At 42.6% G+C, this 27,172-nt stretch overlaps 1 protein-coding gene across 10 annotated transcripts in view; it reads left to right on the top strand.

The window, feature by feature from the left end:
- Positions 1-624: 624 nt before the first annotated feature.
- LOC114655001 (collagen alpha-1(XXV) chain) overlaps positions 625-27,172 on the top strand; it is a 149,216-nt gene continuing 122,668 nt past the window's right edge. For all 10 annotated transcript variants that reach the window (XM_051929924.1, XM_051929920.1, XM_051929928.1 and 7 more), the window contains exons 1-5: positions 625-648; positions 5,689-5,715; positions 9,877-9,921; positions 26,438-26,470; positions 26,562-26,597. In XM_051929924.1, coding sequence (XP_051785884.1) covers positions 634-648; positions 5,689-5,715; positions 9,877-9,921; positions 26,438-26,470; positions 26,562-26,597 — 156 coding nt within the window. In that variant the 5' untranslated portion in view covers positions 625-633. The remainder of the gene's footprint in view (positions 649-5,688; positions 5,716-9,876; positions 9,922-26,437; positions 26,471-26,561; positions 26,598-27,172) is intronic.

Below are 27,172 nucleotides of genomic sequence, written 5' to 3'. Positions count from 1 at the left end.
CAGTTAGACTAATGGCCGGTGTGTTCGTCTGTCTGATCACCCAGTCCAGGGTGTGCCCCTGAAGCCGCCAGTATTGACTTTGGCTCCACACAATCCATGAATGAACTGTTCCTCCATTATCTTGTAGAGTACAATCCCGAAGGAACGTTCTTCCTAATTCACTGGAGCAGACAGGAAAGGCAGCGCTCACTACAGACGTCTAGTACGCCTTTAAAAATGTCCGCTTACAGCAGCTGGAGGCACAGAGGTGGCCATGAACCATCTGCCACAACAAAGATGGGGAGGTGAGGCCGGGCAATTTGTCACAATAAGGCACAGAGTTTGACTTGAGCTCAGTGCCCCAGTCGGAGACAAAAGTCTTGGCAGCTCGGGGAAGCCAACACAAACATTTCGACAATACAAATAACAGAGCCTCATTCCGTGTTAATTTTGCCTGTCGACAGTGTGAAGGACTAATGTGGCAAATTGTGGATGGCAAGGTGCCTGGAGTGAAAGCATTTACTGTTCTGCTGATGGTGGGCTGCACCCCACTGGTTGAGTAAAATGCTTGGTTCACTTTAAGATGTCTTCTTAACAAACACATACTCTCTTAACATTATTCTTATTTTCCAGGGAGAAGCCGGTCTGGATGGGATGCCAGGTGCTAAGGTGAGTGTCATGTCTGCTTGGTTCTTACTGAGGCTACTTCTAAGTGTGGCATTCACATCGGACAACTGATTCCCAGTCTGACTCTTGTTATTTTATTAAGCACTAGCTAAGTTGAGTTGAAATTTAAGTAATCAAAGTAGACTACAGCATTAACATTTGCAGTGTACAATCTATTGGAATGTGTAACAATAAAATGCATTGCATGTCATTCCAACAGGTGGCGCATCACAGACATTTATAGAAAATTAAAATGCATCTGTTGGATTGAGAAATGCAATGCATATGTCTTTGTTGTTTGCCATTTATGGTGGGATCTGTCGAAGCAGTGTTAATGTTTGTGATGCACCGTCTGTTGGAGTGACAAATGCAATGCATTTTATTACTACAAATGTTTGTGATGTGCCATCTGTTGGAATGACAAATGCAATGCATGTTTCTTTGTTATATGCTGTTTATTATGGGATTTGTAAAAGCAGTGCTGATTTGATATTTACAATGTGCCAAGTTTTGGAAGGACAAAACCAATGCATTTTATTACCACAGATGTTTCTGATGCGCCATCTGTTGGAATGAAAAGTACAATGCATTTCATTACTACAAATGTTTGTAATGTGCCATCTATTAGAATGAGAGATGTGATGCGTATGTCTTTGTTATTTGCTTTTTATTATGGGATTTGTAGAAACAGTATTAATTTTTGTATTGCGCCATCTGTTGGAATGAGAAATGCAATGCATTGTATTACTACAAATGTTTGTGATGTGCCATCTGTTGGAATGAGAGATGCAATGCATATGTCTTTGTTATTTGCTCTTTATTATGGGATTTGTAGAAGCAGTGTTAATGTTTGTGATGCGCCATCTGTTGGAATAACAAACTAAATGCATTTTATTACTACCAATGTTTGTGATGCGCCATCTGTTGGAATAACAAACTAAATGCATTTTATTACTACCAATGTTTGTGATGCGCCATCTGTTGGAATAACAAACTAAATGCATTTTATTACTACCAATGCTTGTGATGTGCCATCTGTTGGAATAACAAACTAAATTCATTTTATTACTACAAATGTTTGTGATGTGCCATCTGTTGGATGCATTTTATTTTTTTTTAATAAATGCATTTTATTACTACAAATGTTTGTGATGTGCCATCTGTTGAAATGAGAGATGTGTTGCATATGTTTTTGTTATTTGCTCTTTATTATGGGATTTGTAGAAGCAGTGTTAATTTTTGTATTGCGCCATCTGTTGGAATGGGAAATGAAATGCATTGTATTACTACAAATGTTTGTGATGTGCCATCTGTTGGAATGAGAGATGCAATGCATATGTCTTTATTATTTGCTCTTTATTATGGGATTTGTAGAAGCAGTATTAATGTTTGTGATGCGCCATCTGTTTGAATAACAAACTAAATGCTTTTTATTACTACAAATGTTTGTGATGTGCCATCTGTTGGAATAACAAACTAAATGCATTTTATTACTACAAATGTTTGTGATGTGCCATCCGTTGGAATGAGAGATGTGATGCATATGTCTTTGTTATTTGCTCTTTATTATGGGATTTGTAGAAGCAGTATTAATTTTTGTATTGCACCATCTGTTGGAATGGGAAATGAAATGCATTGTATTACTGCAAATGTTTGTGATGTGCCATCTGTTGGAATGAGAAATGCAATGCATATGTCTTTGTTATTTGCTCTTTATTATGAGATTTGTAGAAGCAGTGTTAATGTTTGTGATGCCTTATCTGTTGGAATAACAAACTAAATGCTTTTTATTCAAATGTTTTTGATGTGTCATCTGTTGGAATGAGAGATGTGATGCATATGTCTTTATTTGCTCTTTTGTATGGGATATGTAGAAGCAGTATTAATTTATGTATTGCGCCATCTGTTGGAATGAGAAATGCAATGCATATACCTCTGTTATATGCCATTTGGTACAGAATTCAAGGGTGTATCTCTACAGCCCAGAGCCTCCTGCTGGAGCAAGTAGAAACTTTTCTTGGCCAGTTAGATCATAGAAAAGTCTATTGTGTTATTTCTTACTATTTTGATAGACCCATCTGGTCATCGTAGTTCAAACTTGAAATCCTGTCTGAAATGAATGTCTTTGTGATTCACGTTGTACTTACTTCTTTTTTTTTCCTCCACTAACAAGAAATCTTCATTGACAACCCTGACCTCTTAGGTTTATTAATCTGTGCGAGTCTATTGATTTTTTTTTTTCTTGACCAGATAGATCATGAATAAAGCGACTGGTGTTATTTCTAACGATTTTAAGAGAGCCAGTGCTGCACAGTCGTTTTCTTTTGACAGACCCTTCAGGTCATCATAATTGTAAAAGCCTGAATGAAAGTCCTGTCTTTGTGGTAACCCTCACCCTTAGCTCCATTTTTACTCACTAACCAGAAATGGCCGATCTGTGTTAGCAGCACTGACCTCACAGGTTTGAGTTTGCTGACCTTCTTCCTTGGCCAGGTAGATCATTCACAGAGGAACAATGTCATTTCTTTTTCTTTTGATGGACCCATCTAGTCACCGTAATCCTGGTCTGCATTAGCAACACTGACTTCACAGCTTCTCTCTTCTCTACTGATCTTGTTTTTTCTTGGCCCACTTGATCCTGAAAAGCTCACGCTGTACTCTGTTATTATTTTAATGGACCCACACAGTCACCGCGTGGTCTTCATCCACCCAAAATGCTCAATGCTGTATGGTTGGTGTCATTCTTTGCATTGATCCGTCTGGCCATCGTAGTTCCAACCCGTCCACATCGTTCGCCTGCCTCACTTCTGTCGGTAACACTGGATACTCGGGTTTAACAATCGGAGTCTCCTGATCTTTCTTTTCTTGGCCGAACAGATCATGAAAAGGTCAGTGGTGTCTCTTTTTATTATTTTAACAGACCCGTCTAGTCACCGTCCCCTTAATCCTGATGTGGTGAAAATGGAGTAAAAGAAAACTCAGTGGTGTGCGCTACCATTCTAATCCTCGTAATTATACAGGGGGAGCAAAAATGAAGTGCCCCATCTCTCGAGGTCATTACGTGAGGTAGTGGGTTGGGGTGGGCTGGGGGTCCTTTGATCGGCGATCACTTGTCGTTTTCAGTCGGCCACACGCCTTGGTCCGTCGTGTAGCGTGTTTTCTGTGTCGAAGCGATGAATCCATCCTCGCTTCTGAACGCACTTCAGCATTCCTCCTAACGGTGTGACGTCCCAAATCGGAAAACAATTCTAAATTTAGACAGACGGGTGAACAGAAAATCTGCAGGCTGTCCTCGGACTTTATGAACGCCTGAACACATCCAAGCTGTGCAATCTGCTAGACGCTCAGCGCGCTTCCAACACGTCTCTGATTTTGCATGAGGACCTTCATTTCCATCCATGCACAATGCAGGGACTCCCTGAGAGAGACGGGGAGAGCCGTAGAGAATTGTGCGCCGACATTCTGCAAACCGTTCATCGAGATGCCATTGTCATGTGACATCAGTGACGAGGCACATTTCCAATTGAATGGCGGCGTAAATAAGCAAAACTTTGGCTATTGGGCTGAAACCAACCCTGGTGAACTTCATCAGAGACCCCACACAGTGGGCACACGAGTTACAGTTTGGGGCGCCGTTGAAGAATTTGGCATTGTAGACCCTTACTTTATTGAGTGGGGGGGGGGGGCAACGGTCACCGTCACTTCAGAACGTCACATTGAAATGCTGGAGAACTGGAAGACATGGATGTGGTGGACGCCTGGAGTGACAGCTCACACGGCCCGCGCGGAGATCCCTGCAAGTTTTCCAGGTGAAGCTGATCTCCGTGTGTGCCGATGTCTGGTGGTCTGATCTCGTTCCATGCGAGTTCCTCTCAAGTCGAAGATCTACACACACAGATCTCAAAACCTTGAAGCCCTCAAGGATGCTACCCGCCACAGAACGAGTCACGCGAGCGTTCAGAAATCGTCTCAAAGAGCGTATCGCTAATGATGGCCACCACCTTGAAGACGTCATTTTTTAAACACAGTGAACCGAATCTATTCTGTGTCCCCTTTCTTGTGTCGCAATGAAATTAATTTTATCTTGGAATAACCGTTTGAAATGTGATACTTCTTTTTAGCTCATGATGCACAAACTTCAATGAAAGTTATATCGATATCTCGCCCGTCTCCATTTTTTTTCCCCCGACTGATCTACGTTCGCAGCGCTGACCTCACGTGAGTTTACTATTCAGTTTGAGTCTGCGGATCTTTCCTTGTCTTCTTGGCCTGGTAGATCATTAACAGAGTAAAGACGTTGTTTTGTTTTATTTTGATAGACTTGTCTCGTCATTGTCATTGTACTCCTGATTGTTTAGCTACATCCCTTCTGATCCCCTTTTTTTGTTTCCCGTCCAGATAGATCACAAAAAAAGTCCTGTGGCATCTCCTGTTTTTATGTCAATAGACCCTTCTAGCCACTGAGTTGTTAAAAACTTGCACAGAAGTAATGTCTTGTCAGTGTTCGCCTCTTTGGCTTCATCGCTTCCTTGAACCCTTAGCTCCTGTTGTTCCACTAACCATAAAGTGAATGATCTGTGACTCTCTCTGTGTAACTCTGACCTCACGGCTTCTTTCACTTCTTAACTGCTTTAATGGGCTACCTGCACGAAAACAAAAAAAAAAACGACATTGGTGACACGAGTCCCCGAATTGCGAAACGAGATGAATGACTTGTAACGAGGCTCAGAGCTGCGCTTTCATCCTGGAATTGTCTCTCGTTATTCCAGCTCACCGAGGGGCAAGTGCCAGACAATGCGTCTCTGGATATGGAAGCATTTATTTCAAATTACGCTCTTAAAACAAAGGCTTTTGCCGAAACTCCCCCCGGGGATCCTTTGAAATAATGTCAAAAAGCAAGATTTTTTTTTTTTTTTTTAATGCAACACACACTTTGTGCGACGGATCAAAATCTCCCCTGATCAAAATCAATTATTTTCCTTCTCTGTGCACGGCATTCCTTCCTTTCCCTCCGTGTTCATTACTTTTCTTTTGTTTTAACAGGGTGAAATGGGAGATCAAGGTCAAAAGGTAAGCGCCGACCCCAAGCTTTTCAATTTACGGTGAGCTCACTTTTTTGTTTGCCTCGGCGGATTTCACGTCGGCTTCTGTGTTTGTCTGCTTCACCTGCTGTTAAACGTTTTCAAATAACGGACTCAATTAGGCTTACGAGAAAGAGGGCTGGAGTAGGATGGAAGTGTTAGGTTACTAGAAGAGGATCTCGCTGACTCATCAGCCGCTTGTTCCACTCGAGTTCCGCGTTTGGAGCATCACATTTTGTCTGTTTTTATCATCAAATCTTGTCGGCCTTTGAGTTGCAGACTCTTATTACATTTGATGGCCTACAGGTGCAGATTACATTATTATTGGTCTAAAAAAAAAAAAAATCAAACCACGCATTTTGATTGGGGTGTGCAGGTCCATTGAAAAAAAATTCCAGCAGTGTGCAAAAGTTTAGGCCCCCCCAAATGAAGTGATCTGTTTTGCTGGTTTTTCCCCAGTGGAGAAGAAACTTGAGCGTGACACATTTCTAAAAATGTTAATGTCATACAGTTATGATTTATGTGCTAAAGAATGTAAAAATAAAATATAAAATGTGGCAGTGTGTAAACAATGAGGCCCCTGGATTGAACGACATTTTTTGTTGGTTTTTCTAAGTGAAAAGAAGTTTTACACAACCTCTGGCGAGGAAGAAACTTGAATAAGAGACATGTATACAAATTACTATTTATGTGCTGAATTGAACCGAATGGAACAAATAAAATAATAAAATTGGGCAGTGTGCAAAAGTGTAGGCCCCCAACCAAATTGGATTTCCTAAATCAAAAACATTTCACAAAAATCTCGCATAGGATCAAATTTGAGCATTTCTAGAAATGTTAATACATGGCTGATCATTTATGTCCTGAATTTAGACCACAAACCACCAGAGTGTGTGCCTCAGCTTTAGGGAGAATCACACTAACTCGGCCTCTCTGGGAGGGTCTGTGCCAGGATACTAGAATAAAAAAGGGGTCCATTTGTTAGTTGAACTTCAGATTCAGGGTGCAAAATGCAGATTTCATCCCATATTTCTGGAATGTTCATGGGAGTATGCCCAACTGGCTTATAAACGTTTTTTTGAATTTGGTAAAAAAAAAAAAGGCTTACAACTGTGTCATGCTGTATTGAATGACTTTATTCCTTGAATAAGCAGAGTCCTGGCTTAAAGAATGTAATTTTTTTATCCACTCGGGTTCATTGTCCCTATCATTGCATTTTGTCCAAAGGTTGGATGGTCTGAGGCCATTCATTGTGTGGATATTGAGAAGGGGGGGCCATTCTTTTTCATGGCAAATTCAATTGGGAAACCTTACCCATTTAGACTAACAATGTTGATTCGGTTGATGCTCAGCAGATGTTGCTGCACTTCTTCTTTTCCTTCTTTTTCTTTTTCCTACTATGGTTTTGTTTGTCATGTAGTCAGCTTCTGCAATTTGTTTGACACTCAGCAGATGTCACTGCTCTTCTTCCTATTATGGCTTGTTTGTCATATAATCAGGGTCTGCAATCTGCTTGATACTCAGCAGATGCTGCTGTTCTTCTTCCTATTATGGTGGTGTTTGTCATGTAATCAGTTTCTGCGATTTGTTTGATGCTCAGCAGATGTCACTGCTCTTCTTCTTCCTATTATGGTGTTTTCTTTGTAAAGTAATCGACTTCTGCTTGATACTAAGTAATTGTTGCTGCTCTTCTTTTTTTTCCCCACCATTTCAATTTCTTGATTACTTTGCTGGAATAAACCTACAACCACAGGTCACTTTGTCAAATGTATTCATTCCCCAGCACCTGGTAAGCTTTCGATTAAGACCAAGATGTGGGTTCTACCTCCAGTAGTTTGTGAGTAATCGTGTGACCCACAGACAGACCTTAGCATTTATATAGCATGTATATACTTAAACACACACAAGGGCTGTTTGATAAGTTTGGAAAATGTCTCTGAGATGGCACGAGAGTGGTGATGTCATGGCTAGCATGTGCCACTCTTCAAATGAAGTCAAGCCAAATTTCATCCAGAAGTGATATGTTGTTTATGTTCTGCAGGCGTTTAAAGTGATTTGTTTTTCCAAAGAACAGTGTTTAACTTGCCTTTTAACCATATTTAGCAAATAACCCTCATATATATATATATATATATATATATAATATATATATATATATATATATATATATATATATATATATTTACAGTCATATGAAAAAGTTTGTGAGCCCCTCTCAGCCTGCATGATAACTGACTCTCCTTTCAACATTAAAGATATCAGTGGTCTGTCTTTCATTTCCTAGGAACATCTGAGTACTGCGGTGTTTTCCAAACAAAGATTTTTAGTGCCGCAGTATTTAGTTGTATGAAATGAAATCAAATGTGAAAAACTGGCTGTGCACAAATGTGGGTCCCCTTGTCATTGTGCTGATTTGAATGCCTGTCACTGCTCAATGCTGATTGGTGTGATGAGCTCGTTACGCCTTGAACTTCATAGACAGGTGTGTCCATCATGAGATATAAAGGGATTTAAGGTGGTCAATTACAAGTTGTGCTTCCTTCCCTTTGACTCTCCTCTGAAGAGTGACAGCATGGGATCCTCAAAGCAACTCTCCAAAGATCTGAAAACAAAGATTGTTGAGTCTCCTGGTTTAGGGGAAGGCTACAAAAAGCCATCTCAGAGGTTTAAACTGTCAGTTTCAACTGTAAGGAATGGAATCAAGAAATGGAAGGCCACAGGCACAGTTGCTGTTAAACCCAGCAGGTCTGGCAGGCCAAGAAAAATACAGGAGCGGCATATGGGCAGGATTGTGAGAATGGTGACAGACAACCCACAGATCACCTCCAAAGACCTGCAAGAACATCTGGCTGCAGATGGTGTATCTGTACATCGTTCTACAATTCAAACATCTGTATGGCAGGGTGATGAGAAAGAAGCCCTTTCTGCACTCACACCACAAACAGAGTCACTTGTTGTATGCCAATGCTCATTTAGACAAACCAGACTCATTTTGGAACAAAGTGCTTTGGACTGATGAGACACAAATGGAGTTATTTGGTCAGAACAAAAAGCACTTTGCATGGCAGAAGAAGAACACCACATTCCAAGAAAAACACCTGCTACCTACTGTCACATTTGGTGGAGGTTCCATCATGCTGTGTGGCTGTGTGGCCAGTTCAGGGACTGGGGCCCTTGTTAAAGTCGAGGGTCGGATGAATTCAACCCAATATCAACAAATTCTTCAGGATAATGTTCAAGCATCAGTCACAAAGTTGAAGTTACGCAGGGGTTGGATATTCCAACAAGACAATGAGCCAAAACACAGTTGGAAATCTACAAAGGCATTGATGCAGAGGGAGAAGTACAATGTTCTGGAATGGCCGTCACAGTCCCCTGACTTGAATATCATCGACAATCTATGGGATGATTTGAAGCAGGCTGTCCATCAAATTGAACTGAACTGGAGAGATTTTGTATGAAGAATGGTCAGAAATACCTCCATCCAGAATCAGACACTCATCAGAGGCTATAGGAGGACAGCGTCTAGAGGACAAAAGGAGGCTCCACTAAGTATTGATGTCATATCTCTGTTGGGGTGCCCACATTTATGCACCTGTCTAATTTTGTTATGATGCATATGCATATTTTCTGTTAATCCAATAAACTTAATGTCACTGCTGAAATCCTACTGTGTCCATAAGGCACGTCAGATATTAAAAGGAAGTTCAGCCAATGAGAAACACAAATCCAAAGAATTAAGAGGGGTGCCCAGACTTTTTCATATGACTGTACGTGTGTGTTTACTGTATATACCGTTTATATACTGTATATATATGTTTATATATACACAGAGAATGTAGAATATTAGTATCTTGAATAATGACACTCGGCCCCTTAATGTCACAGTGTATTCTCCCATTGCCTTTTGCTTTGAACGCCACTATAAAAATGGAGTCAAGTTAAAACCATAAATCCAGAAGAGGTTTTCAGCGTTTTTGAAAAGGTAAAATAAATTAAAAAACATTGGAAGGTAAAGACAGGGTGGGGTGGGGACTCGGGGGTCATTTCTCCATCGTTTGAAAGTCTTTGCCACTAACAGAAATAATTGAAGTGAAATAAAATAAGATGAGCAGCTGCAGTAACGTCTCCTTCTCTTGTCATTTCTCAGGGTGATTCAGGAGAGCCAGGACCAAAAGGTGACCCCGGAGCAACGGTAGGGGTTTCATGCCAGTCATAAATTGATCAAAGCTTCAATGTGATTCGGTTTTATTTTTCCCCACAATACTGTTATTTTTTTTATTTTTTTCTGTAATTTGGCCGAACCGCAACACGCACTTAATATAAAACATATGAGTTGGCTGTGAGGAAACACTAAAATATCTGATAGAAAGTAAAGAGCGGCGTGTTTGAAGCACATGGGCCACGCTAGAGCAGGCCGTCTGATCCTCCTGCACTCGGCTACAGCAACTTGCCACTTGTGCTAAGTGTCCCACAATGCACTGGGCCCCTCAGTCAGTGCCTATGTAAAGCAGTCACCCCCTTGGGATGATAACAGCAGTGCAGTCAACCTGTGAACGACTTGTGATGTCAGTGAGATCCTCGTTTTATGTTCAGGCAGCGTATGAGCTGCTTATGTGTCATTAGCACAAACAAACGGGTGACACTTGGGGTGAGGTGAGGTGACGAGGAGATCACGTCAAGTGGCACTTTGGTAACAGCAGCATTTTTGTGTAACTTTTTTTTTTTTTAAAGATATTTTCAAGTTGAAAGTATTTCTTCACAGTCACGGTGTAAACAAATTTACCACATAATACCGTGCTGTATAGTGAAGCGTTTTTCACAAACATTTCAAAAAAGACTTGTCTGTTCTTACAGACGCTCAGGTGTGGACAGCTTACCGGGGCCTAACCCTAACTCTAAACCCTAATCTGATCCATAATCATAATAATTTTTTTTGTTGCTCACTGTATTAGGCTGAATTCCGTTTACCTCGGATGTCGGAGCTGGGAGTGACGTCACACCCGCGTTGAATCGCATTCCAGTTAAACATTCAGAAAACCAATATGGATGTCTCAAGGAAATCCTTGGCAGTTATTCCATCCATCCATTATCCAACCTGCTATATCCCAACTACAGGGTCACGGGGGTCTGCAGTAGCCAATCCCAGCCAACACGGGGCGCAAGGCAGGAAACAAACTTGGCAGTTATTGATTTTCCGAAATAAATACCCGTTGATAACAACGCATTACGCAGGATTTTGTGTTTCCAAGCACTGTAGCGTCATGTCCACGGATAGGAATTGAACACCGCTGTGTGTTACGAGACACAGCTAGACAAGATGTGCTATGATAGGACAGCTTTCACTAAACTCCGACATGGTCAGTACTTAGTAAAGACCCCCGTCGGCGAGGGTCACAACGCTTTTTGTAGCCAGCTAAGAGTCTTTCGGTTCTTACTTTGGGGTCTTTTCGTCCTTTCATCCTCCAAAAAGGCTTCTAATTCTGCGAGATTCTTGGGTCGTCTTGCCTGCACTGCTCTCTCTCTCTTTTGAGACCACCAGAGATTTTCAATGATGTTTAGGTCGGGGGCTTGTGAGGGCAAAACTGTCCGCTTATGCCTTTTGAGGTATTCCATTGTAGATTCTGAGGTGTGTTTCAGATCATTACCTTGTTGTAGGCCCCATCCTCGTTTTAACTTTACCTTTCTAACAGATGGCGCGATGTTTGCCTCCAGACGTTGCTGCTGTTTCTTGGAATCCACTTATCCCTCCACCAATGACGTGTTCCCTGTGCCACTCGCTGCCACACAAGCCCAAAGCCTCATCGATCCACCGCCATGCTTATTACTCAGAGACGTGTTCTTTTCCTGGAATTAGGACCCCCTCTTTGTCTCCAAACACACCTTTGCACATTGTGGCCAGAAAGTTCTGTTTTGTCTTCCTTCGTCCACAGGACTTCTTCCCAGAATGCATCAGGGCTTGTTTAGATGTACATTTGCAGACTGAGTTTCATGGCTCAGACGCAGGAAAGGTTTTCTTCTGCCGACTGTACTGTGAAGTTCATATTTGTAGAACCAGAGTTGGCGGAATCTTCCAGAAGGTCTTCTACAGTCAAATGGAGGCTTTTATTTGCTTTTCTAGCACTCCAACAAGTGGTTCTTTCAGAACGTTTTCCTGGTCTTCCAGACCTCGACTTGATCTCCGCCATTCCTGTTAACTTCCATTTCTTCATATCATTACAAACTGAGGAAACGGCGACCTGAAAATGCTTTGCTGACTTCTTGCCGCCTTCTCATTCTCTGTCAGCCTCAGTTCTTTGATTGCTTAGAGGAGCCCATGGCTGCTGATTGTTGGCACAAAGTCTGAGGAGTCCTGAGAATTTATACAGCTTTGCGACTGGCATAGTGTTGTGACTGGGATTCCTAAAAAAAAAACCTAAGCATCAATAGCACTTCCAAAAATGCCCACTAGAGGGGGAAATCCCATCAAAAACCCTGGCAGGATACAAAAAGGTTCCACAGAGAACAGAGCCGGTCAGTCCATTAGGTGATGTGGGTGGCCGCCTAGGGTGCCGTTGAGGGGTGTGCGCTATGGACACTGGGAGGCGCTGTTTCATTTTTGTAACCGGAGTGGCACATGTGCCCCTTAACTTTCATAAACGATGCCCCTCTGATGATGAAACCTGTGGTGGCCACCTCTGTCACCTACTGAGTTGACTCTGCCTCTTCCAGTTTAAATGTAGAGTACTGCCACCGCTTCTTAGTGTACCACCAGTGAGTACTGCCACCTCAGCTGTCATTGTATCTCAACGATTTAAGTGTACCGTCACCCCTTCAGCAATCCTCACCAGGGGGATCACACAAACGCCAACACTCCGCATTTCAAATGACTGGCGATCAAAGGCTCACCGTGCCGGCACTTGACAGGTGGCATCTCTTCAAAAATTTTCATGGGGGGGTGAGGGACCTCCTGGCACCAAATATGTGATCGAATGTCACTGCATCACCATGAATAAAGTCACACCAGGAATTCTGTTCCAATTCAGGCACTGAGTCAGTTAACAGATAAGCCACATTAATAAATACATATACAGTATACATACATAAATGGCTGAAACACGTACATGGAATGGCTTATGCACAATATATTGGGATATGTGTTTGTTACCATAAGGGAAATACACTCAAAATAAAAAATAATAATACATTTTATTTATTTGTAGGCGCATTTCTAAACACTCAAGGACACTGAACAATAGACAAAACACAGATTATAAACCAAAGTAAAATACAAAAGTTAAAACTGTTAACTCACTGGCCACACACCTTACTAGTCCCAGGTTGGACCCCCTTTTGCCTTCAGACCCGCCGTAATTCTTCATGGCATCGATTCATCTAGGTGCTCAGGGATTTCTGTCCATATTGACATGACAGCATCACGCAGTGGCCGCAGATTTGTCACCTACACACGTCCATGATGTGAATCTCCCGTCCCACCACATCTCAAAGGTGGTGTGCTGGATTGCGATCTGCTGACTGCGGAGGCCATTTGAGTCCAGTGGACCTCATTGTCACATTCAAGAAACCAGTGTGAGATGATCTGAGCTTTGTGACATGGCGCGCTATCCTGCTGGAAGAAGCCATCAGAAGATGGGGGGGGTCATAAAGGGGTGGACGCGGTCAGCAACAACACTCTGGTAGGCCGTGGCATTTAAAACGATGCTCAGTTGGTACTAAGGGGCCCAAAGTGTGTGGTGGATATTATCTTGGCACCATTGCACCACCAGCACCAGCCTGAACCGTTGATACAAGGCAGGATGGATCCCTGCTTTCATGTTGTTGACCCGACCGTCCAAATGTCGCAGCAGAAATCGAGACTCAGCAGACCAAGCAACATTGTTCCAATCTTCTGTTGTTCAGTTTTGGTGGGCCGTGTGAATTGCACAGTAGCCTCAGCTGACGGGAGTGTCACCCGGTGGGGTCTCCTGCTGCTGTAGCCCCCCATCTGCTTCAAGGTTCAACATCTTGCATGTTCAGAGATGCTCTTCTGCACTCCTCGGTTATAACGAGTGCTTATTTCAGAGTTCCTGTTGCCTTTCTGTCAGCCTGAACCAGTCCGTGCGGTCAGGGGAGGCGCTGTCATCATGAAAAGTAAAAAAAAAAACTAATAACAAAATAAATGTGTCCACTGGTCTGTGCTATAAATTTGTTTTCTATATGATTCCAATAATTTTGATCATTTTTAGTGTCAAAATCGCTGACTTTATGCATTTCCTGTTCAAATACAGGGAGAAACGTGAGGTGCGGTAGTGACGAGCCTCCCTTCACTTCGGACTTCGCTCTCCTCACACACTGATGGGGTTGATGCCTGCGACTGTCGCGTGCCTTCTGCTGTCTCTCTGTATGTCGCCAATAAAATGTGTGCAGACACGTTTATTATACACTCTGACTTTCCACAGTCTGGCTAATCCATATTATTAACCGAGAATGGTAAACTGGATGGCAGGGACACGGCGATGGGACCATGAGACGTACTGCGCAGGCGCGTACAGCTCAACTAACGGAAATAGCAAATAAAAGAACCGCCATATTGTGAGTGGCACTACTGCGGAGTGAGGTTAGGAATAATGTGCTGCTTGGGATTGTACAAACCGCTGAACGCTTTACACCAAATTCAAACACAATACAGCTCAACGATACACACACGAGCCCACCTGGATAAGATCAATGAACGCAGGCGCCTACAACAAGCGTCAGAAACTGCGGAAGCAAAGCAGGCACGGGTTAAGACACTACGGGGTCCGCAAAGGTCCAGAAAGATAGTACGGAATATATAAGAGCACACCCATCAAAAAAAAATCAATCGTGTAAAAGTCACATAGTACACACAAATCATGTGCTCTCAGCGCGTATAAGGACAATACGGAGAGTAGAGACTCAAAGGCATTGGAGAGAAAAAAAGGCAGATAAGAGATTTTGAAAACAGTGGAATTCGAAAAGCTCAAACAAACGATGGCGCGATACACATGCAGACAAAGGTACAGAATATGAAAGCAGTAAAATTTGAAAGTATTGTAGCGTCCCACCCAGGTTGACGGCTTTTTGGTTTTAAGTGCATAACTATTAATGAACATTAATTAGGATTAATGAATATCATTTGCTATCATTGTCATTCACTTAACTTCCCTAAAGAAACAACTAGCAATACAACTAATGAGTTTACACGTTATTGTCAAAGGGGTCAGGTTAGACTGCCTCCTTTAGATGAATATCCTTAATATCTACGGATGTTTCTAACTAACAATGTACCCGAAAGTAAAAACATTATGGACTGCATTAGATCCTACAATAGTTCATTTGCTTTTACATCTACCGGGGTAAATATCAGGCCACCACCTGGCAATGGCCCGTACTGCTTTCGGGTATGTAGAAAAATATTACATCGGATTGGAACAGTGCACCCTGAGCCAAATCACAAACGCAAATATGCACAGATCTACGTCTTACATCCAGATGACGCAGTCTAGCAACGATTTTACTACAAATGTTGTGTATAAAGAAGTATTCCAATAGATCCTTCTAATGTGCCATGCTATGGGTTCTTTACTTCCTTTGTTTGTCATCTACACCTTTACAATTCGATATATCTCAGACATTCATCAATATATTTCATGTTACCCAACCCCGGGGGTAGGCGAGCGGAGCCCCCTTGTCTATATTACTAAACGACGGTTTAATTTATGCACGGCGCACGCACTGAAGCGCATGCGCACTTCGCCGCAGCGCCCCAGAGTCAAACCCAGTGGCTTCCCAGAGTCAGTAGGTGGCGCCCAAACAACACAACCTGTAAACTAAACCTGCTCTAATCCACTGTGCCAGCAGTCGGTGTCAGCAGAGGCAAACTAGTCACGGCTCCAAATGGAAAGAGCTCAACGATTTGTAATACACAACTGGGCAATCCTCCGAATACCGGTCCCAAATTATTTAACAACTGTTTTCCTATCGAGTGGACAATACTACACTGAAAGCCGCGAAAAAACATTTATTGCAAGACAATAAGATGTATTTCCAATATTTTGTATTAATTCCAGCACAACAGCTGCAACGTCTCTTAGTGGTAACGGTTCAACACGGAGCAACTAAATGTTGTAGTTATCGCTGAGCAAATGCATATAATTGCCGAAAAGATTGCGTTTGTGGCAGTTGCGCCACAATATATGCAACCTATATTTTTAAATAAGTAAGCTGGTTATAACTAACCTTATTGCTCCCACTCCTAAATATTGTCCATTGTCTATTGGGACCGGTATTCTGTGGATTGCCCAAAACCGAGCCCGTAGTTCCCAGAGTCAACACCAGGACGCACCCACCCTCCATGATATTTCATCCCTCCAAATATCGGAGGAAACAGAAAGTGATTGCCATTCTTGGAAAGAATCGCGGGCTTGCTAGTATCTTTAATGAATGTGTGTGACATATTTAGTCTTGCTGATCGGACACAAAACCGCAGTGAAAAGGCACAAAGCAAGTGAGGCAGGCAGTACCGTGCCGTCCTGCAGGGGGCGCATGTGAGCCCAACAGGTGCTGTTCTACGTGCCGATAAGTTAGCGACATCAGAAAGTCAGGTGCACTGCAGCGGTCCGTTTAATTTTATTTTTTATTCCGATTGAGTGCCAAAATGGAAGATTTAAGATTTTTAAAACTGAAGGAAAATAAGGAGGACTTTTACAAGAAGGTGACGGAGATTTTCATGGAGAAGGACAGGCGCATGGAAATTCATTTACAAATAAACTAAGACTATAACCGGTTTTCAATTTTATAAAAAATGAGACCAGACTAAGAAAAGAAAACAATTCGATATTTAAAAATTAAATTTTGACCTTAAATAAAATATTCGTTTGTTTTTCTTGTTATCCTTTTGTTGAACAGTCTGTATAAAAATTGATGAAAGCATCAGAATTAAAAGCTTTTAAAAGCAAATAAATATTTCAATGAAGGCCAAAATTGAAATCCGTTTGTTTTATACACCACTCTGTACTTTCATTTGTATTGAATGAGTGTGAATTGTGGAATTGCGACGACACATTTAGAGCACATGGAGGGTGAGGAGCAAATGCGCTCTCTCCGCCATCTCTCGCCGTTCTTTCTTAATCAAATCTGCGCCTTACCGATGTGAGTGTAAAGACTGCTGATGAGATATGAAACATAAGCAGCAGTCAATGTGCAGGCTGCCAACTGAATAGTCAATAAGCGACTCTTCGGGCTTCATAGATTTGTAATTCAGACTGTGAAGGAGTCACCAGCCATGTCACTGCTGGCCATTCTCCTCTGACCTCTGGCATCAACACGACATTTTCACCCAGCAGGGGACTGCCGCTCACTGGATGTTTTCCCTTTTTTCGCACCATTTTCTGTAAACCCTGGAGATGGTTGTGCGTGAAAATCCCCGTAGATCCGCAGTTTGTGAAATACAGTCGTCTGGCACCAACATCCAAAGTCACTTCAGTGTCCCTTCTTCCTCATTGTGATGCTCGGTTTGAACTTCAGCAGGTGGTCTTGATAATTTCTACAGGCCGACATGCACTGAGTTGCTGCCATGTGATGTTTGAGCTAACAAGCAAGTCAAACAGGTGTACCTAATAAAGTGGCCGGTGAGTGTATATGTTTTATTATATTTCGATTATAATCTTAATTTTCAAGTATGTTGAAAGACTGTGGTATTTTGCAGTATATTTCACCCCAGACACCCCGATGGTAGGTGCTGCGATAACTGAAGGGGTTTTTAAGGAGACTGCGTCCTCGACATGCAGCCCGCCGTCCCATTGAGATGAGGGGCTTCTCCACGATTAGTGCTTCGAGACCGTGAATGTTTCAACGAAATTGGCTCGTTTTTATTTCTTCTTTCTTCTTTTTTTTCTTGCTTGATTACCGAATAAAGATTCCAATTTTCAATTCATCCTTAGATCCGCGGTGAGCGCCAGCCTACAGACAATAAGCATAATAAGCGACTGGAGCCGATCCATTGAATAACGCCAATGCAATTCCTGATGCGGCGCTTCTCTCGGGATTATAATTGGAGAAAAATATGAAGAGAGAATAAACTTCACTGGGGAGAAAGAAAACGCACATAGCTGGAAGTTGATCATTTCAAGGCTTTGATTCCAAGAGCTCGTTTTATTCTATTTTATTATTATTTTCTTTTTTTTCCCCCAATGAAAGACAAACAGCGCCGCATTTAAATTCTAATTGCAGCTTTATTGCCGAGGCGCGGAGAACACAATCGCACTGTGTGATTAGAAACAAAGTTAGCAGACGGCAAAATGAAAAGTAGCCTGCAGCTTACAACCCGCTGAGCTTATTTAATTTGAAGGAAGAAGAAGAAGAAAGCGCTTTAGGGTATTTCAGCGCGCTTTAAGTAAAACCACCGACGTCAATAATTCATACACGTAACCAGAAAGGCTTTGAGAATAAAGGAGTCGCTCGTGACACGTGCGGGATGCCAAACGGAGCGCAAGAAATCGTCCTTAAGTTTCATTTAGTACAACTGGGGCAACATGGCGGAGGAGCACCGTGGCCATGTGACGTTTGCGTGTTCTTCTTTTGTGGGTTTAGAGGGGTTTTCCTCCCTCACTCCCGCACCCGCACACCGCCCACTAGTGAGTGTTAAGTGTGGACCTTAAAGTGAATTGAGAAAATGCTGAGACGCCTCCACTGTCAGCATACTTTGTGTTGTAGATTTAATTTTATACTGGCTGAGCTACCTGTGGAAGGCGGCTTGAAATCTAAATAGTCAACTTAGAACTTGGCGTTAACTTTTGCAGTGCGCCATTCAACACATCTGTCTCAGTTATATGCCATTTGGTATGGGATTCGTAGAAGCGGTGTAAATGTTTGTGTTGCACCATCTGTTGGAATGACAAATGCAATGTACCTCGTTACTACAAATATTTGTAATGCGTCATCTGTTAGAATGACAAATGTAATGCGCCTTGTTACTACACATATCTGTGATGTACCATCTGTTGGAATGACAAATGCAATGCGTCTTGTTACTACACATATTTGTGATGCACCATCTGTTAGAATGACAAATGCAATTCGTCTTGTTACTACAAATATTTGTAATGCGCCATCTGTTAGAATGACAAATGCAATGCACCTTGTTACTACAAATATTTGTAATGCGCCATCTGTTAGAATGACAAATGCAATGTGCCTTGTTACTACACATATTTGTGATGCACCATCTGTTGGAATGACAAATGCAATGCGTGTTGTTACTACACATATTTGTGATGCACCATCTGTTAGAATGACAAATGCAATGTGCCTTGTTACTACAAAAATTTGTGATGCGCCATTTGTTAGAATGAAAAATGCAATGCACCTTGTTACTACAAATATTTGAGATGCGGCATCTATTGGAATGACAAATGCAATTCGTCTTGTTACTACACATATTTGTGTTGCACCATCTGTTAGAATGACAAATGCAATGTGCCTTGTTACTACAAATATTTGTGATGTGCCATCTGTTAGAATGACAAATGCAATGCGCCTTGTTACTACACATATTTGAGATGCGCCATCTGTTGGAATGACAAATGCAATGTGTCTTGTTACTACACATATTTGTGATGCACCATCTGTTAGAATGACAAATGCAATGTGCCTTGTTACTACAAATATTTGTGATGCGCCATTTGTTAGAATGAAAAATGCAATGCGCCTTGCTACTACAAATATTTGAGATGCGCCATCTGTTAGAATGACAGATACAAAGACAATGACAAATGTAATACATTTTCTTGCCACAAATGCTTGTGACGCGCCATCTGTTGGAATGACAAATGCAATTCGTCTTGTTACTACACATATTTGTGTTGCACCATCTGTTACAATGACAAATGCAATTCGTCTTGTTACTACACATATTTGTGTTGCACCATCTGTTAGAATGACAAATGCAATGTGCCTTGTTACTACAAATATTTGTGATGTGCCATCTGTTAGAATGACAAATGCAATGCGCCTTGTTACTACAAATATTTGTGATGTGCCATCTGTTAGAATGACAAATGCAATGCGCCTTGTTACTACACATATTTGAGATGCGCCATCTGTTGGAATGACAAATGCAATGTGTCTTGTTACTACACATATTTGTGATGCACCATCTGTTAGAATGACAAATGCAATGTGCCTTGTTACTACAAATATTTGAGATGCGCCATCTGTTAGAATGACAGATACAAAGACAATGACAAATGTAATACATTTTCTTGCCACAAATGCTTGTGATGCGCCATCTGTTGGAATGACAAATGCAATGCGTCTTGTTACTACACATATTTGTGATGCACCATCTGTTAGAATGACAAATGCAATGCGCCTTGTTACTACAAATATTTGTGATGTGCCATCTGTTGGAATGACAGATACAAAGACAATGACAAATGTAATACATTTTCTTGCCACAAATGCTTGTGACGCACCATCTGTTGGAATGACAAATGCAATGCAGTTGTCTCTGATTTTTGTCATTGGTTGTGGGATTTGTAAAAGCAATGTTGTTTGTGATGTGCCGTCTCCTAGGGTGACAAATGCACCATATTCTGTTACTACAAATGTTTGTGATGCACCCTCTGTTAAAATAACAAATGCAATGGGCTTTATTACTACAAATGTTTAAGATGCACCATCTGTTGGAATGACAGATATAGCAACTGGACATACACACAAACACACGGAGAAACAGCCACTTATCTTTTTATTAAGGTGGATATTTTTGATATGCCACCTGTTGTAATTACAAATGCAATGCACATGTCTCTGTTATATGGCATTTGGTATAAGAGTAATGAAAGATGTAGTAATGATTGTGATGTACCTTCTGTCAGAATGACAAATACAATGCGTTGCATTACTATAAATATTTGTTTTTAGCAACCAAACGGATATACAGACAGACAGACATTTATCCTGTTATAAAGTTGGTGATTTTGATGTGGCATATGATGGAATGACAATTGCAATGCCTTTGTCTCCATTTTATGCCCAAAAAGCAGTGCAGTATTATTGTCTGTTATGCTCCATCTGTTGGAATGACAAAAGCAATGCATATGTCTTTGTTTTACACTTTGTTAGACACTTCCCCTTTTGTTAAGGTATATATAAATAAATAAATGTACTGCTACCGGTCTAAATCTAAGTAATCAACATAAACTTCAGCATTTACATTGCAAAGTCTATTGGAATGTAATTTGTAATTCATGAAGTAATAAATTGCAATGGATTTGTCATTTCAACAGATGGTACATCACAAACTACTGTAGTAATAAAATCCATTGTTATTTGCATTTTATATATAAATGTTAAATGCTGCTTGGTATTGAATTTGTTAAATTAGTGTTAATGTTTCTGAGGCACCATCTGTTGAACTACTAAACGCTAAGCATTTTATTACTACAAGCATTAAAAAGTGTATTCCAATAGATAGTGTTCTGCAAACGTTAATGCTGAGGTCTGCGTTGATTGCTAAGATTTCAGCCCGTCCTAGATGGCTAGCACATCTAGTATGTCACCATTCTACCTAACCTCGCATGTCTTTGGACTGTGGCAAGGTGAACACGAGGAGAACATGCAAACTGCAGCCAAGGAGCATTCTGGGATTTGAACCCTGTTCTCCCGGTTGCCAGACAGCGTGCCGCCCCGTAGCTGCGTGAAGCAAACGGAGAGTGCGGAGGAGTTCAAATCTGAACGTGGTTCACACTGCCCTCTAGTGGCATGTAGTATGCATTGACCATGTAAAATACTATGAAGAAAATTCAAAGCGTGTTCTAACCGAAGCGCTGTTTTATCTTACCTTTAGAAAGGCTGGCATTTCTTTGGCTTTCCTGGCACAGTCAACATTAGCAATGAACGCCCTGGTGGGCAGATCTGATCGTCCTCAGTTCGCTACGCAAGGGCACCGCTTTAAAAATCATGAGGGTCACTGAAGACTGCGCTTTGCAAAAAGCCATCGGACGGCCAGGAGTGAAACAAAGCCAGGAACAATTAACACAACTTGTATGCGCATAAATGGAGGGATATAAATACTGGTGGGACAGTCAGCAACGGCGGTAACGCGCAATGGAAAGGATAAGCCCAGTAAGCGATGTGGTGCGCGCGGATTTCTGAAAGGGCAACGATTTGGCGCGCGCATGTATATGGGGGAATGCGTTTTGGTGCGCGGGGGTTCATTAAGTAAAATTTATTCCATGAAAGGAAAAATAAATTATGTCAAGATGCAGGTATATTTTCTTGTATATAGGTCCTTTTTTAATGTGAGTTTTTGAATGGGGGCGCCTTAAGTTAGAATCGGTAGTATAATGAAGAGCATTGAGATTCTGCCTTTACACCAACTCACATCACGTTGGCATTGCCAATGAATGTCAGTGTCGGCTGATCACCTGACCTGGCAGCTCATTACAGCTCTGCCATGCCCTGCAGATGATGGCCACTCCGTGGTGCTGAGACCTAGCAGAGGAGAACAATACAAGGGTGTTGTTTTTCATTCTAACTGACCCCTAATAATAAAATAATAATAATAATGCATTTTATTTATATAGCGCCTTTCCCATGCTCAAGGCACTTACAGAATATAAGAAAGAACGGCAGGGTATACAGTAGATATACAATACAATACAATACAATTTATATTTGAGTAGCCCAAAATCACACAAGAAGTGCCGCAGTGGGCTTTAACAGGCCCTGCCACTGGACAGCCCCCCAGCCCTGACTCTCTAAGAAGACAAGAAAAGACCCTTATAGGGAAAAAAATGGAAGAAACCTCCGGAAAGGCAGTTCAAAGAGAGACCCCTCACCAGGTAGGTTGGGTGTGCAGTGGGTGTCAAAAAGAAAAGGGGGTCCATACAATACAATACACAGAACAGAACACAAGTAATCCTCAATACAATATAATATAGTAAAATAGAAATATTACAAGAACTGAGCAGAACTCAACAGTAGATGATATCCCATAATATGATTTGGATTTGTTTAGAGTCCTGGAGACCTCGGCCTTCGAGTCGCCTCCCCCTATTGGCCATTCCACAGCTGAGTAAGCGCTGGGTCAGCCAATCCGACGGCAGGTCCCCCTCTACCCGACGATTCCTGCGATCCTCCATCAGAGATGACTTTACTTTAGGCAGGCAGAACAACCTGGCAGGTGGGCCGTGTGGCATCAAGTGCCACATTTTACTACTGAGAAGAGAAACAGAATAGGTGAGGGTTAGTAACAAATTCTAACTATCATATTTGAAATATGCCTCGCAGTTAGGAGACCTGCGTGGAGTTTGCATGTTCTCCCCGTATCTGAGTGGGTTTCCTCCCACAGTCCAAAGACATGCAGGTTAGGTGCATTGGCGATTCTAAATTGTCCCAAGTGTGTGCTTAGTGTGGCGCTTTATGTTGTAGGGCAGCACGGTGGCGCAGTGGGTAGCGCTGCTGCCTCGCAGTAAGGAGACCTGGGTTTGCTTCTCCGGTCCTCCCTGCGTGGGTTTCCTCCCACAGTCCAAAGACATGCAAGTTAGGTGCATTGGCAATCCTAAATTGTCCCTAGTGTGTGTGTGTGTGTTTGTGCACCCTGTGGTGGGCTGGTGCCCTGCCCGGGGTTTGTTTCCTGCCTTGCACCCAATACTGTCTGGGTTTGGCTCCAGCAGACCCCCATGACCCTGTAGTTGGGATACAGCGGGTAGGATAATGGATGGATGGATGGATAATACGCTATCCTTCCTGCGTGGAGTTTGCATGTTCTCCCCGTGTCTGTGTGGGTTTCATCCCACAGTCCAAAGACATACAGGTTAGGTGCATTGGCGATTCTAAATTGTCCGTTGTGTGTGTGTGTGTGTGTGTGTGCCCTGTGGTGGGCTGGCGCCCTGCCCGGGGTTTGTTTCCTGCCTTGCACCCTGTGTTGGCTGGGATTGGCTCCAGCAGACCCTTGTGACCCTGTAGTTAGGATATAGCGGGTTGGATAATGAATGGATATTTGAAATAGTGAAACAACTAAAGGACTTCTTTTGCTTGTGCAGGAATAGTTGGCATTCGCAGGAGAGTGTCCATTAAAACACTTGGAAGGTAGATTTCAAAGCCAAACCTTTCATTTGCAGATATATGACAGTGTAGGTGTGTGGTCTACAATAAAAATAAAGTAGATCTATTCTTAGTTCTCAAATTATCGTTAAAGGAAAATCACATTGCAAATCTTACACAAATATTAATCTTAAAGTTGCAATACTGAAGTTGAGAAATGATTAATTTAGTGTTAATGAAATTACAAGCGTAACTATTCTAATACAAACAGAAGCTCTAGTCATGGTGTGCTAAACTGAAGTCGCGAGTCTTCAAATAAACAAATGAACAGAACTTGCGTTGCTTCGCTTGACACACACTATTTCTAAGGAACTCTCTAACTTTGTGAAGTGCAAATACTTAAACAGACAGTGAAGACAACCATGCTTTCTGTTTCTTCCTGCTACCCACAGTACTTTGCTCAGTGGAAGGCAGCATCCAAGTCCGTCCTCCTGCTGACTGAACTCCACCTCTCAGACAATATTCCTTATGTTTTAGTGCTAATGACTAACAACAGAGATGCAGTCTGTACAGTTAATCAGCAGCTCTAGTCAGGGTGTGCTAAACTGAAGTCTTGAGATTTGAAAGTTGACACCGAAGGGTCATCTCTTATAGTAGCAGGCAGACCAGTCCGCAGTTTAGGGGGTCCTATGACTAAAAGCTCGACCTCCCATTGTTATTTTATTTACCCTTGGAATCCTAAGCAGACCGCCATCTTGAGATCTTAATGTGCCCTCAGGTTTGTAAGTCATGATAAGTTCAGACAAGTAAGCTGGACCTCGGCCATTTAAGGCTTCATATGTTAAAAGGAGGATTTCGAAATCTGCCCTAAACTTCACCGGGAGCCAAAGCGACTTACAAAAGAAGATAAAATAATTGAATAAACATCAATCACTGTGGGTGACGTTTTGGGAGCAAGCATGAGGGTACAAATTTGATCATCACAAGAGAGTCACACTGCCTTAGTTACAAGAACCTTGTCAGAACTTCACCAAACTAGAGTTAAACACACCGGGACGTGGAGGTGAGCTTCTTGTTCCAATAGGCAGGGGCTACACGTGAAAATATTCTGGATTGAGATTTAATGGCAGACAGAGGGTGGCATCAGCAGACCTGAGTGGTCGAGAAGGACCATAGGACCTCACCACTTTCTCCATATGTATATAGTAGGTGCTGACCCATTGACGACTCAGTAGACAGCATCAAGGATTTGAACTTCAATACCTGCTGCTACAGCGAGCCACTGCTGTGACCTGAAGAGAGGAGTGACAGGTGCCCGCTACAGCTGGTTGAACACCAAACATGCCGCTGCATTCGGAATCGTCTACAGTGGCTTGGTGAAACATGGCTGTGGTCCTGCAGGCAGAGAGTTGCGGTAGTCCTGATGTGATAAGATCAAAGGCTGGACCACGAGTTGTGCAACATACTGATCTTGAGTAAATCTGTAAGACCAACAGACTGCTGCGACATTGAAAGTTGTCTGGTCGTCCATCACCACCTCAAAGTTGCCTACTGACTTGCCAAGTGTCACCCGTAAGTAGCTGAGCTAAACAGAGATGGGGTGTTGAGAGAGATGGATGAGATGGGATAACAAGGAGGTCCATGTCTGCCAGGCTGAGCTGGAGATGGTGTCCCTACTTCCAGCTCGCAATACCAACGAGGCTTGCAGGGATTCTTGCTGATCCCGTGGTGTCCTCTGGAGCTCAGAAGCTGCATATCATCAGCATAGCACTGACAAGAGAAACCATGGGGCTGGATGGTGGGGCTTGGTGAGGTGATGTTCAGAGAGATGAGGAGAGGACTGTGAACCAATCCTTGGGGCACCCTTGACATTTCTCCTCAGCAGGACACGTAGTATGATTTGCTCATGAGGTGGGGCTCAAACCACATGAAGGTGGGCCCAGTGATGCCCAGGTCAGAAAGGGTGGCAAGGATGATCTGGATCATGGTAGACCATGTTAAGGGTGAAAGAGAGGATGGCATGTTGGTAGCTTGTATCGGCAAGAGTAAATAGGGTCATCTTTGTGGAATGGACCCTCTTGAAGCCTGACTGATTAAGATCAAGCAGTCTGTTCTTAATGTTGGTAGTACCCCCGAACCACCAAGAACAATCTTAGTGGTCTTCTACCAGGCAAGTTGCATGGCCACCGTGACATTTTGGTTTGCATGTTCTGTAGGAGTTCGGGTGGCTCTTGTTCAGAATTTTGAATTCCCACCAGTGCTCCATTCAGGGCTTTTCCTACTACATCATCACAGAAAGAGCTGGAGTGAAGGACAGAAGCCATGGGGGGCTCACCCCCAAACCACATAACGCCCCCACAAACTGTCCTAAGATTGTGTCCACCCTACAAGTAGTAAAATGGCCTGGGAGGTTGGGGGGCTCAGTTGGAATGGATATCTGCAAAAAGAGTGGATACTGACCTAGAGAACAAGGCTTATTAGGGGCCCCCTGAATCCCCAACTCATTTATTCTTCTCAAACTACTTGAGTGGATGAACCTAACTTGTCCTAGAACTGTGCGAGTAAGGAAAGGAGCTATACAAGTTTAAAGTTCTTGTTCAGAGCTGATGACCATCCCAGCCTTTCCACATCTCTTATTTATTGTTGTTCTGTTTCCTTAGGGGGATGCAGGGTCATCTGCCGCCGGGATAAAGGTGGGTTTCTTTTGGCCTCCTCTTAATGTCACTCTGCTCGGCCATATGTCCCAATTCTGACTGATGCTGTTTTTGTTGTTCATTTGCTTAGGGTGAACCCGGAGAACCTGGCAGAGCTGGACAAAAGGTAAAGGGGCAGAACCCGTGCTGGAAGGACTGGGCGCCAGGGGTGGGAGGGGCAGCGGGTGTTTTTGGGATATTGAGATATTGAAATAGGCAAAGAAAGGGTTAAAAAAAGACAATCAAGTCCCCATTGTCATCTCTGGAAAGCTCTGCATCTGTCAAGCTTATTTCTATATAGCACCTTTCATAACAAGCCACTCCCAACAATCTGTTAGAAAAGTCACGAGGGCGGACTTTTGAGGGGTGGGCTGAAAGGTGGCTGTAGCCCCCCCAACTCCATCATCATGACTACCACTACTTGTGTCAAGAGCTATGAAAGGTGCTATATCAAGTGAGACTGAAGGTTGGGCATGATGGGTTAGCGGTGGTTTGCTCTTCTTGAGATGATCTGCTTGAGATGATCTGCTTGTCTGCTTGCTAACCACAGGGGCTGTGCTGCTTACTGACTCTGCAGGGGCCTCACCCAGGAATTTCAGGTGTTGGCATGACCTGGAGGGCACCAAACGGGCAAACTTTTGGAATCAAACCATTAAAAACAAAACAAAAAAAATGGTGTGCTTATGACTCTGCCCAGAAGAT

This window comes from Erpetoichthys calabaricus, chromosome 7 (genome assembly GCF_900747795.2).
Source record: "Erpetoichthys calabaricus chromosome 7, fErpCal1.3, whole genome shotgun sequence".
Lineage (NCBI taxonomy): Eukaryota > Metazoa > Chordata > Cladistia > Polypteriformes > Polypteridae > Erpetoichthys > Erpetoichthys calabaricus.
The sequence above is the reverse complement of the archived record's forward strand: the minus strand, read 5'-3'. Positions and strand labels throughout refer to the sequence as shown.